The sequence below is a fragment of the Gracilinanus agilis genome, chromosome 4 (genome assembly GCF_016433145.1).
Source record: "Gracilinanus agilis isolate LMUSP501 chromosome 4, AgileGrace, whole genome shotgun sequence".
NCBI classification, from domain to species: Eukaryota; Metazoa; Chordata; class Mammalia; order Didelphimorphia; family Didelphidae; genus Gracilinanus; species Gracilinanus agilis.
In genome coordinates this window covers 176182482-176197745 of record NC_058133.1, presented here as the reverse complement: position 1 = coordinate 176197745, position 15264 = coordinate 176182482, and the positions used below count along the sequence as shown (strand labels likewise).

The 15264-nt window shown below is 43.6% G+C and overlaps 1 protein-coding gene across 1 annotated transcript in view; it reads left to right on the top strand.

The window, feature by feature from the left end:
• The window catches only part of YPEL2 (yippee like 2), a 67344-nt gene that overhangs the window by 14523 nt on the left and 37557 nt on the right, over positions 1-15264 (top strand). Inside the window, exon 2 of the mRNA XM_044672783.1 lies at positions 6374-6689. Coding sequence (XP_044528718.1) covers positions 6573-6689 — 117 coding nt within the window. The 5' untranslated portion in view covers positions 6374-6572. The remainder of the gene's footprint in view (positions 1-6373; positions 6690-15264) is intronic.

Here is a 15264-nt window from a genome sequence, read left to right as displayed (position 1 = left end):
GAAGTGTCTGAGGTCATATTTGAACCTAGGACCTCCCATCTCTAGGCCTGGCTCTCAATCCACTGAGCTACCCAGATGCCCCCTTCTGTACCTCTTAAGGGCTGATTACATGTCTATATGGATTGCTGATGGTATATCATCTTCTTTTCTCACTATCTCACTATAGTTAAAGCCAGCCCGGTCTTGGTTGGAGGCAGGAATGGGGCCTAGAGGGAAGAAGTGCTTTTAAAAATCTCCTCCCTGCTCCCTCAAATCCAAATTGAATGTTCAAGGAATGAGTTTGGTTGTCTTGTGGTTTACTGTGTCATTAGATTTTTTTGCCACCAGAGTAGATCCTCCCAGTCCTGTTACCTTTATCATGGTGAAAGCTTGCTTGGAAACATTCACACAATTCCAACCTGGTGGCTCATTTGAAGAATAATGGGTTTGGTTTTGGACCTGGTAGTGTGAGGTGTGGAAAGCTTTGCATTAGCCCATAGAGCCCTTGGCCTGCCAAGGTGAAACAGTTCTTCTGGGTTGAGATCATTGGGCTTTTCCTGTTTTGGTTTCCAGATGCCGTTGTGGCTCATTCAGGAAAAGACATCTGTCTGGGTGAAGGAGTTTTGGCCACATATGCTGGCAAGGTCTGGAGTGTGCTGCTGGTGGACTTTACCCTTGAGAGGGTGTTGCCAAGTTCCTTGTTTTTAATAATAATATTTTATATCTTTACTTCTCTCTCCCTTGCTGATAGGAGGGAGTCAGCTGCTGGTGGTAGCACATCTTTCTTTAATTTTCACAGTGATAGATTATTACTTCACTTAAATTGGTGTTTAATTTGTACATGTGCCCTGAGGCTCATAAATATTGAGCTTATTTGATTAGTTGGAAATCAATCTAGGCTTCACCAAAGCCCATGCCCCTCATTTATGGACCACAAAACAAAAGGCCCAGATGGTTTAAAGCTTATAGTGAGTTAGAAATGGACTTTGCCCAAGGATCTTTTAGACCCTCCCCCTAACATCATGCTCCCTTTTTCCCTTTCCTCCAAATCTTATATTTATTGTTGTTTCCCCCTGAGAATCCAGTGCAAAAATGTAGAGATAGTCTGGTTTCCTCCACCTTTCATGTGCATCTGATAGTTGTTAGTTTCCTACTTAAAGCTTGTCTTTTTTTACTCTAATCTCTCCTTTCATCTTAGCCTTGGAGGCCTTCTCTGTATTTGCTCATGCCAGTCTCTCCTTCCCCCTTCCTCTCTTCCTTCTCACACACCTGGGACAGTAGCTATCTTTCCTTTCAACAACAAGCTACCTGTTCCCACTCTCAAAGAGAAGTGCAAACAAGATGGCAGAAGGCCAAGTTGAGAATCTCCCTTCTTAAAGGAGCTTCTCTGACTTCCCTCTTTCAGGAGGACTCGCTGGGTACTGATGACTTTAGTACCTTTGGCCCTTAGTTGTTTTTGTTCAATATTGCAGTGAGATAAAATGTGTGTGCCCATCCACCTGTAGGTCTAGGACCATCGCCCATCTTTTACACAGAAGATATGAAAAAATTTTAGGGCCCAGGGTTGAGCAAAACCAGAATCTTTCTTCCTATTCATCTCTCTGCCCCCTTTCTTCTGAACAGAAGTGAAAGAAGAAATAATTCTCTTCCTGGTAAATGCATAATTTGGAAACTGCCCTGTATGGATAAGAAAACAGACTCTGCAGCTGCTGTATAAACCCAGACTGGCAGCCAGGGACTTGTTTTTTTTTCCTCCCACAATGTTTGCACAGGATGGGGGGTGGATGGGGTCAGAGCTTGTCCTCCTTTCTGCCCTGCCTTCTCCCATCAAGACTGGGCTACAGGAGCATTTGGTCCCAGGAGATGCTGTTTGCTTTCTCTACTCCTCCTTCTTACCAGGCTTCTAAAGACTTTCTTCTGAGAGTCCTGCCCTTCTGAGCTGCATTTTCAGGTTTTCATGGGTGGGAGGAGGGAGGAACTCAAGAGTTGGTTCAGGAAATCCCAAGTGGGTTATGGGGTTCTTTCTAGCAGTGACTTTTCATGTTTTCATAATGACTGACCCATGGAGTGGTTCATTTTTAATTCCAAAGATTATCCTTCCATCAGTGGTAAACCCAGAGCTATTAGGTAGGGTATGACTAACTGGGCTCTGTGCTTTGGGGAAACAAGGGGGCTAAGAAAGAAGGGAAGGACCTGTGCTATCCAAAGGCTAGGTGGTGACTTATGTAGGACTTAGGCAAAAATTTCGTCCCCATGTGGTATAATGGTAGGAAAACTCAGTAGTGTAAAAGTGAAATTTGGAAAATGCCATTCTATAAGTGTATATATTTCTATGGACATGGGAAATGTATCAAAACTACATTTCCCGTGATCCAACATGGTCCAACTGGTTTCCCTTTTCGGGTCTTTGGGGCATGGGGAGGCCTACATCGACGCAGAGAGGGTTTATAATCTCCTGGGTTAGGAGGGAGTGGTCTCTTTTTCGAGTAGGCTCTTGGCCAGGAAACAGGAGACAGTAATGGAGGCGGCAGTTTTGAATGCTTACAAGCGCGTGGTCTGATAACTTTATCTATAAACATGGCTTTAATTAAAATACTAATTTATATATTTATACCAGCCTTTATCATTTTTAATATTTATAGTAGACCTGAGTTTGAGAATCTTGGTTTTGCTACTTATTGTCTCTATGACACGAGCAAGTCACTTTCTGAAAGATGAGAGGGTTAGACTAGGGAGATCATCACTAAAATATCAAAATCCAATGATTCTCTACTAAATGGGGCCTCATCACAGGGTAAGAAGACAATTGTTTCCGCCATTGTTGTTGACTGACCGAGTTGGCATTAGCCCAACTGTAATGTTAATATAGGATCTTGCTGGCTTGCTTTGATGCTGATTGACAACTCAGTGATGGGGAAATTGGAAGTGCTTGAAGGGTCTTCTCCTTTCAGATATTTTCATACCAAAAAATGATCTGAGGCTGCCTTCTGAGGAGGAAACATTGTAGCAGCTACTAGACAGAACATGAACATGAACCCTGTCCTCGGCCTGGGCATCCACAAGGGCCCTTTGCCTAAAGTCCTGCCACCAAAGCAAGGCTGCTAGCACTGCCCCTTCTCCCTCATCTTCCCTCCCCACTCCATGTTCCCTCAAGCTGCACCCTGTCCATTTGTGACTTCTCCTCTTCTATGTTCATTTCAACTTGATTTCACCCTGAATTAAAAATATGGAGGTTAGAAGGCGAGAGCACATACTGTGCCCTGTCATGCAGCCATGCCTACTCTAGGTCCATTCTGCAAAAGCTGGATGTCTCAGCTTTAATCTAGTCAGAACAAAGGTTTTCTTGGTTCAGTGCCCACAGAAGAGAAATTCTCACTCTTGAGCTCTGGCTTTCGGTACCTTAATTAAACCTGAGTGTTAATTCAATTAATGACTCTCTAGATGGATGTTAGACTTTGGAATCAGATGAGACTTGGGTTTGAATCCCATCCCTGACACTAGCTGTGTGACCTGGGAAAGTCCTGTTCCTCAGTTTCCTCATGGAAAATGGCATTAGAAATATTTGTATAACCTCAGTTGCTTAGTCTTTACCTTTCTTCTGCCTTGGAACTGATACTTAGTATTCTAGACAGAAGGTTAGGGTTTAAAAATGCATATATATTTTTAGTACCCACATAACAAAATTGTTTCAAGGTGAAACTCAGATAATGTGTGTAAAATACTATGAAAGCCTTTAAATATTGTACTATCATCATCATCATCATCATCATCATCGTTATTATCTGGGTGAAAATGGGGTTTTTGGTGACTACTTATCCCAAGGCTCTGGAGTGAGAGAAGTGGGCAGAACCCAAAGGATTGTCTTAGAAGATTTGCCCTAAAAGTGGTAAAAAAGGGGAAAGTGCTTTGTCTACTCTCTGAAAAGCCAGATGGATCCCAGATATAATCCAGTAAGAGAAGACTTGATTTTGTTTGTCTTCCTCCCCCATCTCTCTAAATAATTTTATCTTCAAAGCATGATGCAAGCGTTAATTAACACTCACAGCTCTCCTGGGAGGTAGGCGAGTGGGAGCACCCCCAGTGAAAGAAGCCCAGGGAATAAACAGGCCCTGCAACAGCTGAGTAGATCTGAGGGTGGGCTTAGAACTTGTGGACCTCCCCCTCTCCTCTCTTAGGAGGAGGCCTCTGCTGATCTCCTGGCCATCACACAATGTCCCAAGGCTGCCCTGGGGAGTACTTTGTCACACGTTCTTGATGTAGGCAGCTGCTAGTGGAAGAGATTCAGCTTCACCGGGTTAGGTGTTTGACTTCTGTCTGTTATGTCCACACTGACCAGGGAGGGCAGAGAAGACATTCTGCTTCAGAAACTGCCCCCAGAAGGATTTGGGTATAACATAAATGTTAAGTTTGCCTTTTATTAAAATTTTTTTTCCAGGTTACATGTTCTTAGAATTTCAAATAATTGTTGACTGACATTTTGCAATCCGTGGTTTTTTTCCTCTTTCCCAATCCTCCCCCCACCCCCAAGATGGCAGGCAATAATGATATGAGTTGTACATGTATTACCATACAATACACACTTCATCTTCATCATGTTGTGAGAGAAGACATATCTTACACTAGAGGAAAAATCGTGGAGGAAATAAAGCAAAAAATGGTATCTTCAATCTGCATTCAGACTGCCAGTTCTTTTTATGCTTGTAGATAGTCTTTTTTTCTTCATGAGCCTCTTGGTTATTAAGCTTTTCCTTTGCATAGGGCCTGGTGCTGCCTCATGAGGAAATGAGGTTTCCATTTACACTGTCAGTATTTTGGGGCAGCTAGGGTTGCACAGTGAGTGTGGATAGAGCACCGGGCCTGTAGTCAAGAGGACCTGGGTTCAAGTGTGACCTTATAGACACTTTCTAGCATTTAGGTAAGTCACTTAAAGCTGTTTGCTTAGCCCTTACCCTTCTGTTTTAGAGTTATTACTAATCCAGAAAGTAAAGGTTAAAAAAAAACACAAATCCTTTGTATATTATGTATCTTCTATGTACACAGTCAGATGTTGGAGAATGTGAATGCCTTCAGGGGAGAGACTTTGTTTATGTCTTTCCTTGTATCACTAGTGCTTAGCATAGTGCCTGGCAGCATGCTATATAAGTAGATGCTTAAGAGATGCTTGTAGACTGATTGACTTTTTTGAAGGAAGTTGGTCAACCAGCCTCCTAATGTTTAAGGCCATCAACTAGGCTCAGTTCAATTTAATAAAGACCTCCTAATTCTTGGCTATGGTACCATGAGCTGGGATTTTAGAAAAGAAAAGAAATTTAATAGTTCAGCAATCCCCAGGCCCAATTTTTCAAACCCTTACCAATACTGTGTATTGGATCTAAAGCAGAAAAGTGGTAAGGGCTGGGCAGTGAGGGTGAAGTGACTTGCCCGGGGCCACACAACTAACTGGGAAGTGTCTGTGGCTATATATGAACCCAGCAGCACCTCTTCACTCTAGGCCTGGCTCTCAGTCCACTGAGCCACTTAGCTTCCTCCAGGCCCAATTTTAAGAGCAAAGGTTGGTTTTGTGGTTCATTTGCCTCTTTGGTAGACACTTTGGGGCTCTTAGAGGACTCTAGAGGTGACACTTGGGGATGAGAAATTCTTTTGGCAAGTGTTGGGAATCCAGTGGCTCTAAGCCTTAGGCTGGGGCATAAGGGAAGAAAGGGGAAAATTTGTTTGGAACTCAGCTTGCTAGATTAAAAAAAAATTTTCCCAGTTAACAATCTAGTCTCTCCCTTTCACCTTTCACCTTCCTTTCATAATTAGGTATACATAGTCAAGAAAAAATTCCTATGCTGGCCAGATCCAGAAAAGTCTCATTCTATACCCTGAGCCTATATCCATCATATCTCTGTCAGGATGTTGGATTTTAAAAACTTGTTTAAATTTTATTTTTTAAACCTTTACTTTTTGTCTTAGTTGATACTAAGTGTTGGTTCTAAGGCAGAAGAGCAGTAAGGGCTAGGCAATTGGGATGAAGTGACTTGCCCAGGGTCACACAACTAGGAAGAGTCTGAGGCCATATTTGAATCCAGAACCCTCCCATCTCCAGGTTTTGCTCTATCCATCTGGATGCCCCAGCTTGCTGGATTTTAATGGACACTCTCTGAGTGTCATAGCTTGTGAGTTGAACGTAGTAGACTTTGTCATCATTCAGCAAAAGGGGTGGTATGGGGTTCTCTACAACGCTGACAAAGAAGAACGTTACGAGACGAGACCTCTTGGTCCTAGAGGGGGGACTTTGGGCCATCCTTATCTCCTGGCTCATTTTACAGGCAGCATCTTTGACAGCTTTCGGGCTATGACTCAGAAGCCCTGGTCCCACAGCTAATTAGTCTTCCCTCTCTTGGCACTGCAGGCTGCTGACGGCGTGCTGCGGACCTCTGCTTCTAAGTGATACCTTCCTCCGAAGCCAGTGTGTGGAGCCTGCCCCACACCCGCCACCTGCCAAAACCACGGCCTTTACCTGTGTCTTCCGGTGTTTCCCCTGCGACCCTTCCTGCGGGAGCACCTCCTGGGCCACCCCTGAGTTTGCACAGCATTCAGCAGCGGCTCCAATGGTGAAGATGACGAGGTCCAAGACTTTTCAGGCATACCTGCCTTCCTGCCACCGGACCTACAGCTGCATCCATTGCAGGGCCCACCTGGCCAACCACGATGAACTCATTTCTAAGGTAGGTGTTGCTGCCTTGTGTTGTGCGCCTCTTGTTGGGAGTGCTCCAAGCGCCCCTCATTCAGAAGCTCTTGCGGGGTGTTTGTTTCCGGAGGGGACACATCTCTCACTGTCTTGGCGGCTGACTTACCTCCTCACCCCTCACCCCCATTTTGATACTTAAGACTTAGCTGAGGAGACACTCAGGAAATGGAGGGGATTTGGAATAATTTACTTAAGTGTCAGGAAATTGAACATCCACCAGCCTGCACATCAGCTTGGGTAATGGGCTAGTGATAAAACCGGACCTCTAGGGACAATGGGATGTGGCTGTCCTGTGCCCACAGGCCTGGATGTGTTTTGCAGACTTTCTAGGGCTGGTTTGGAATGGCAGATCCATTCAGGGTCAAGGATATCCACTCACATTTAAAGTTAGATCAGCCGCCTTTAAGCTGTTTTGTGTCATGGACTACTTTGGCAGTCTGGTAATAATCCCCACAGACCACTTCAGAGAATGGTATGCTTAAAATACATAAAATAAAATACACAGGATTACGAAGGAAACCAAATGTATTGAAATGTGTAACATGTTCACAGGGCCCTTCCCCTAGGTTAAGAATCTCCCTAAGTTAGATGATCTAAGTGCCCCAAAATAAGAAGAGCCAAAAGGAAACTAGTTGAACTGGTATGAAAGGGGGCAGCTAAATAGCACAGTTGGAGAGAACTCAAAACCTGGAGATAGGAGGACCTGGGTTCAAATTTGTCCTCAGACATTTCTTAGCAGTAGGATCCTGGGCAAGTCACTTAATTCTTAGAATTGATGCTAAGGTGCAGTTAGATAGCTCAGTGGCTAGAGCACCACCAGGTCTAGTCAGGAGGCCCTGGGTTCAAATGTGGCCTCAGACACGTCCTAGCTGTGTGACCCTGGGTAAGTCACTTAACCCTCTTTGCCCAGCCCTTACTTCATTTCAACTGATACTTGTATTGATACAGAAGGTAAGGGTTTAAAAAACAAAACAATGGGAGGGCATATGACACCGTGAGATCATAGGAACATAGATTGAGAGCCAGAAAACTTCATTCTAGTTTAAACTTCTCATTTTATAGTTTGAGGAACCTGAGTCTCAGGGAAGTTAAATGACTAGCCCAAGATGGGCCACAGGTATTAAGAATCAGAAGCAGGAATTTAGCCAAGAACCTTTTGACTTTGGACTAGGACATTTAGCCTAGACATCTAGAGCACTTGGAACTAGCCGTCCCCGGAAAAAATGTTGCTGCTTTTGGTCATATAAAAGCAATAACATCCAGCTTTCTTTCCCAGCCAGGAACCTCCCCAGCTCTCCCTAGAGGGCAGAGAGCTGCCCTCTCCTCCTGCCTCCACCACTTCTACCCACCCTTGCTTAGACCTAACAAAGAATGTGGAACCAGAGGTGCTGCCTTAGGCAGACCCCAGGCCTTAGGGGCTATTCAGGCTAGGCAATAGTTTCCTGGATTTTAGAATGAGTCCTTATGGAATGCAGAACAGTTTTCTTCTAAAAGCATTTCATTCTATTGAGGGGGAAGAGGAGGAAGAACCTCATTTAAGCTCCTCTAGGGGTGGGAGGTGATCAGTATTTCTCAGAAATTCTACCCAGTCATACAGTTTTCCTGGTGTGTTGGTGGGAAATCCCCTGGACTCATCTGGGACCACCAGGCAGAGGCCTGGGAGGGGAACTAGAGAAGGGATTGTGCACACTCAGTCTTCAGCTACAGGCCTGAAGAGTCAGCACAAATGGGGCTGTGGTTTGCCTTGACTAGGAGCCATCTGGGCTAAGCTGCTGGGGCAAGGGGACCTTGAGCTTCAAGTTCAGCCCCAAGTCTGTACTTGACCCATCGAAGAACATGGCAGGATAAAGATACAATTATCAGCTTACTAAGCTGAGCTGGGGCAGGGGAGCCAGCTAATCCTGGGAGAGCAGAGCTTCCTAACTGCTTGCCTAGCACAGTAAATGAGAGTGGCCACAGGAGCTGGGGAAATGATGCATTATGGTGCAGGGGCTCTTAAACTGTGTTTTAAGGTAGATTTCAGGGTCTATGAGCTTGGGTGGGAAAAAACTACTTCTTTATTTGAACTGACCTGGAACTGAAAGTTAGCATTTCCCTCAGTTAGGGATTTTGAAAGAAACTTTGAAAGTATCTAGTCACCAGACTACCAAGAGAGATGTCTATGACCCCAAAAAGATGGCCAAGAACCTCCCGGGGAAAGAGGAATCTCAGAGGAGTAGAACCAGCTGGAGTAGACAGCTTCCCTCTCCCTTCTGGGCCTGAGCCAAGGGTTTAGAGTTACCAGTGAGCTTGACATCTAAGTTTCAAGGCAGTAGCTAGCTTCCCTGCTTGGAGAGGTTCCCATCAAGCCCTGGAGATGCAGCTTTTGGTACTGCCATGGAAGGAAAAACTGGCCCTGCTGGATTCCTGTAGCCATTAGCCAGCATGGTCCACCTCAGATTTCAGTGAGAAAGCCTGGCTACAGGTACCTCCTGTAGCACCTAGGTAGGATTCTCATCTAAATAGAAGGGGGAGGCAAGAATTTTCTGGCAACTTTTGTGTCTATCTTTTGGTTTTTGCCTTTGGTCTGGTTTCTTTGGTCTCTTTCTTTTCTGTTGCCTCTAATCCTCCCTAATGCTCCTTTTTTTTGGGGGTGGGGGTGGGGGTGGTGGGTTAGAAATCTTTTACCTTCTGTCTTTTAGGCCAGGCTAGGCAATCGTGACTTGCTCAGGGTCACACAGCTAGGAAGTTTTGAACCTAAAACCTCTAGTCTCTAGATCTGGCTCTTTGTCCACTAAGCCACCTAGCTACCTGTCTTCATTTGTTTAGATGACCTTTAGACCTACATTTATTAAGGGCCTGCTGTGTGCAAAGTACTTTAGTGGACAGATATCTTGCCCTCAGGGAGACTTGCCTGCTGGAGCTTCCTCCTCTGACAGTTCCACTTGTCTTGGCTCCTCTTTGGATTTTCTAATAATTCCTTGGCCCTTTAAGACTTTTTCCTGAAAAGGTAGGTCTCTATTCTATTCCCTCCTTCCCAGCTTAGAACAACTATTTCAGCCAGGGAGAAGGAAAATGCCTGAGAAGGTCAATGACCATGACTTTGGATTGAAACCCTTAGGTCAGTCAGAAAAGCCACATATCAGAGAATTGTGAGATTTCCATTTCTCACAAATGTTCATGTCCTTCAGCTGTCTCAACTCCAATCTCTTTAATTCTGGATACATATTCATCTTTCTCAAGATCCAGTTTCTTTCATTTCTCCTAAACCAGTGATGGGCCCCATGGGCAACATGGGGGGCTTGAAATGTTCTATCCCACTGTGCAACATTATTCCTACTCTGACGAATACAATGAGTAGGATAGAATACAACGAAACAAGTTGCCTTAGAAACAGACTGACAGATGAGCATTTCCTTTCCTTTGGCCCCCTCTTTAAAGTTTTGCCCATCACTGTCCTAAACCTTGGGGTGGAGGTTGGGGTTGGTTTAGTGTTAGGCCTTGGGGTCCTGAGTTTGTATACCCTAAACATGTAACTCTTCCTCTCCAGAACAAGAATAAAAAGGTGGCATCTAAAGTATTTTTCCCGTTAGCTTTCAACCACCCCAAGCCTTCCCCCCCCCCAATCAGTCTGAAACAGTATGATTTTGGACTGAGGCTACTGGGTAGTGGGGATGGGGGGGGGGGTGGAAGACAGTTGATTTTCCTGTACCAGAATGGGGTGTGGGAATGACTCCTTCCCACTGGGAAATCCCATCACTACTGTAGCTTACAAATTTTAACCAATAAAGAATATGAAGCCATTTCTCCAAGAATATTGCTTATTGATAGGGGCCTGCAATTCCCATTAACAGAGAATAGATCCTTTTTATCACCTTCTTTCTACAAAAAAGAACACAACTGACTCCAGCCTCATTTTTACAAAGGGAAGTTTTGTTTCTTCTTTCTGATTGGCCTGACAGTTTGGACCTTTGGACTTCCCCTGACAGTCCCCATTGGTGGATATTTTTTGGCTGAAGAGGTGGACTTAGAAACCTCAACCCTTCCCTCATTACTTCACTAGGGAGGTCTGCCTTGCTTGGGAAAATAACAGCCAACCTCCTGGCTGGTCCAGTGTACTCAAAAGTGTCAGAATTCACCCTGGATCTTTCTCTGCCCTCAATCCCCTCAATATCCTATCAAAAGACAGTTCTAAATAAGCAAACAAAGATAAATGATCCCAACACAATCTGATAGCCTTGGGGGGAGAGGGAGACTAGCCTTAGCTTAGAATCTGACTATTTCAGCCTGACTCTGGGGTAGAGGGGGCAAGGAGAAAGATACTTTCACATCAATGTCACAATCAAAATTAATTTTCCTTAATCAAATTAAATAGGCTTGGTGGTATAGTGTATGGCTTTTGGCCAAGGGCCACCTTTGAAAGGCTTTGGATGGCTGTAGGCTGAAGTTTTTGACCAAGCATCTCTTGAAGACCAAGAGAGTTTACAAATCTGTTTTGGTGAAATAAGTACTCACCCTAACAAAATTCACAAATCTTCCGAAGTAGCAAAAACCTTAAACAAGGTTTACAAAGTCCATCTTTGTCAGGAAGCTGTTATCATCACCTCCATTTTATAAATGAAAAAAATTTGAGGCGCCCAGAAAGGTTAAATGATTTGGTCATTCACCCAACAAAGGTTTAAAAAAAAAAAAAAAAAAAACCTTTACCCCTTCTCTTAGAATCAATACTGTATATTGGTTCCATGGTAGAAGAGTGGTAAGGGCTGGGCAATGAGGGTGAAGTGACTTGCCCAATTACACATCTAGGAAGTATCTGAGGTCAGATTCAAACCTCCCCATCTTTAGGCCTGGCTCCCTTCCATTGAGCCATCTTGCTGCCCCCTTTAGTAAAGTTTTAAGGCAGGATTTGAATTAATGTCTTCTTGACCTAAAGTCCAATGTTCTGAAGTGCAGAGAGGGAATTTGAGGCTCCAGATCATGAATTTGAAGAATTTGAGGCTTGTTCATGGGTCATGCATTGAATGCCAGAGGTAGGATTTGAATCTAGGTCCACTACCATTAACTCTAACCCTCAATGGGAAATCTGCTTTCCTATAGAGGAGGAGCAAGAAAGCACAACACTGGCCTAGACACCTAGTTTTTAGCTCTAGGCCAGGCCAGAGGCCTTGGAGAAAGGTGGTAGGAATGTGTAAAGCTCCTCCTTCCCCCCACTGGTTGTAAGAATTTCCACCAGATCCCCAGATTTTCTGTAGTGTGTGTTGGGATGGCATGATTAAGGAATGATTATGAACTACTCTCCCTGGAGGAAGAGAGAAACCATTAAATGACCTTTCCAGGTGGGTCTGGCATTATCTTTTGATGTCTTCTTTCCAATGTCTTTCTCCCATATATAGAACAAGGAAGTCATTTTAGGTTTGTGAGAGAAAATGAAATCTTAATTAAAAAAAAATCTTGGCTGTAGTATCTGGCAGCGACCTTGAGACTTGGGGATGCAAGCCTGAATGCTGAGTGAATGAGCCTGGGTGGAGTACATGGATCACCTTACCCTAGTGCTGTTCCAGCCCCTTGTACTCTTGGAACCCAGACTTTGCTGGCTTCAGGTCCTCCTTCCTCCCCCTTTTCCCTGCAAAGAGAGGTCCATTCACAAGTACAGGCCAAATTTAGCACAAGCTTCAGTTTCCCTGCTCTCATCAGTGCTAGCATGGATGGATGGGTGGACAGATTTGGGGGGTTTAAGGGGGGAGGATATTTTAAAGCTCTGCCTTTTAGAAAATTGAGTAGAACTGGTTGCTGCTAAAGAGTGAGGAAACTGGCAGGTAATGTACAAAGATTCCTTTATTTTGTTCCCTGGTTGGCTCCAGCAAAAAAATAATCCATAGGTTCTTTAGGAGGTTCACTTAACAGGAAGAATAGTTTCTCCCAGCCGCCTTCTTGAGAAACAGACGGTCTTTATTTTCATGATTTTTTTTTTCTTTTCCTCTTCCATTTAAGAAAGCCTCACTGGAGAATATGTTTCTACTTTCCCAGTCTTGACTTCATCTCCTTGGTTTTGAAGAATGTCCTGGGGGACATGGGAGCTGAAGCTGATAGATTGAAGCTGGGTAGTTAAGTGATACTTTGTACTCTTAATAGAGCCTTTATCTGCAGATTGGAAATGGCTACACTAACTTTTTATTATTATTTTGGCCAATCTCCATTATGGAGTTGAGGAGAACTGCAATGTTGGGTTCAAGGTCTTTCCAGGGAGTTAGATTCCCAGGGAAAAGAGAGTAAGATTCCTGGCTGCTTTCCTCAGCATCTATGACTCTGATCCTAGACTTAGATGCCCTTGCCATAATGTTCCCTCTATTTTTTTTTTTTCAGTTGGATTTCTTGTCACAAAGTCAGATGGTTCTTTTTTCCCCTCCACAGGCTCACCATAGCCAGATCTTACATTAGCTTTGTAATTTTCCCTTAGAACCTGAGCCTAAGGAGAGATGAGCCTGGAAGAGAAGAGAATAAGAGGGGGAGCTAGGAAAGCCTGGTATGTTTCCCAAGATTGTAAGCCTGCTTTTGTTCTGGAGGACAGGGAAGGGAAGGGTGAATTGATGACTGAAATATTTAGGGAATGTGCTGAGGCATCCTCCAGCCTCTTATCCAGGGAATGTCATAGCCCAGATATTGGAGTGTGTTCAGGGAGGTGGCATTTTGAATTGGCACAAGGAATGGCTCACAATTGTGCTTCTTCAATGTCGAGTGCTACTGTAAAAATGTGCTTTCAAAATTGTAGAACAGTAAAAGCTGCCATTGAATAAGACAAATGGCTGGATAGGGCAGAAAAAGCTCAATAGACCTGGAATATTCAGTTGTTAGAAAATTTGGGATATTGGTAGGGCTTTAAACTAAGGGGATTTATACCCTTTTCCCTCTACCATTTATACTACTTTTCATGAAAAACTTTGGAGAGCCCACACCCGCCAGGAACACATTAATGAGTGACCCATTTAAAAATCCAAGAGCCAGAAAATCATTAATTCCACAAATATAGTACGCTGAAGGTACTGGAAGATATATAGAAAGCTGATACAAAGACATGGGCTTGCCCTCTTGTGGCTGACAGTCTAGGAAGTAAACTACAAATGCAGGTAATTAAAATGCTCAGAATTACATAAAAGTATTAGAGAGATGTAAGATGGGGTTATTCTAGGTCTGATATAGCACCTCTTTTATGGATAAGGAAAAACTCTGGATGATCTGTCATTTGAGATAGGCATTAAAGGAAGCTAGGAATTTAAATGGTGAAGAGCATCCTAGATACTGGGAGGGAAGAACCATTGACTCACTGATAAGAAGAAATGCTAAGGCAGGAGAGCAAAGGGCATGTGGAGAAATCAGAGCAGTCCAATTCATCTGGAAAATAAAAAGGTGAGGAGTAGCAATAAGGCTGGAACCAGAATATGAAGGACCATGAATTTGGGGCAAAGGAGTTTGAACTTTACTGAGCAGAGTAATGACATGACTAGGTCTTGAAAGATTGTTGTGCGGTGATAGGAAAGGCTGCAGGGGGGAGCAAGAGTGGATGTGAAAACTTTAGAAGGCTATTACAGTAGTCTAGGAGAGTGGCAATGAAGGGCCTCTATTAGGGTAGTATTGAAAATTAGTGCAAAGAGGGAATTGAAAGCTTATGGAGATAGGATCCATAGTATTCTCCCAAAAGGTAAAGGAAAATCAAAATTGATCTTGGGATTATTCTGAACATAGGAGGAAAGGTAGATAGTGGTGCTTTAGTCAAGTAGTATAAATATGAAAAATGATAAAGGCTGCTATAAATATAAAAAATTAGTAATTTAATTAAAGCCATGCTGATAGATAAAGTTATTAGACAATGCGCTTGTAAGAATTCAAAACTGTCGCCCTCGCCTTTACTGTCTCCTGTCTCCTCTCGAGTCTGCTGGCCAAGAGACCACTCCCCCCAACCCAGGAGATTAAAACTCTTCTCTGCATCGACTTAGGCCTCCCCACGCCCAAAGAACCGGAAACGGAAACCCGTTGGACCACGGGAAATGTAGTTTGATGCATTTCCCAAATTTCACTTTTACAGTAGTGAGTAAGGAAGAATAGATCACATGAAAAAAGAAGACACTTTCAATTCTGGACATGTTAGAGCAATGTTGATAACAGACTTCTAGATAGAAATGTCCAACCAGTAGCTGAATTTGGAAATTTGGAATACCAAAGAAAGGTTAGGATTGATGACATAAAATTTGAGAGCATCTGAATACACTGCCTTTTGTGCTTTTGTCTAAAGCTGATTTCTGGTTGGATCTAAAGATATTCTTCTAATGGATGACCATCAGTGTGTGGCAAATAGATTGATCATCTATTAATGTGTATTGTTAAAAACAGCAATTCTTAACAGTGGAGAATGTGTTTTGTCATAGAACTGGGGAAAGGTCATACAGCCAGCATATCTAAATCAGACCTTTCGATGTTCTTAAGGAGAATAATCATACTCACAGCCTAGACTTCATCTAGTTTTGCTATCTAAACCTGTATCACCTTGGGTAAGTCATTCAAACTTGGGCCTCTCAGAT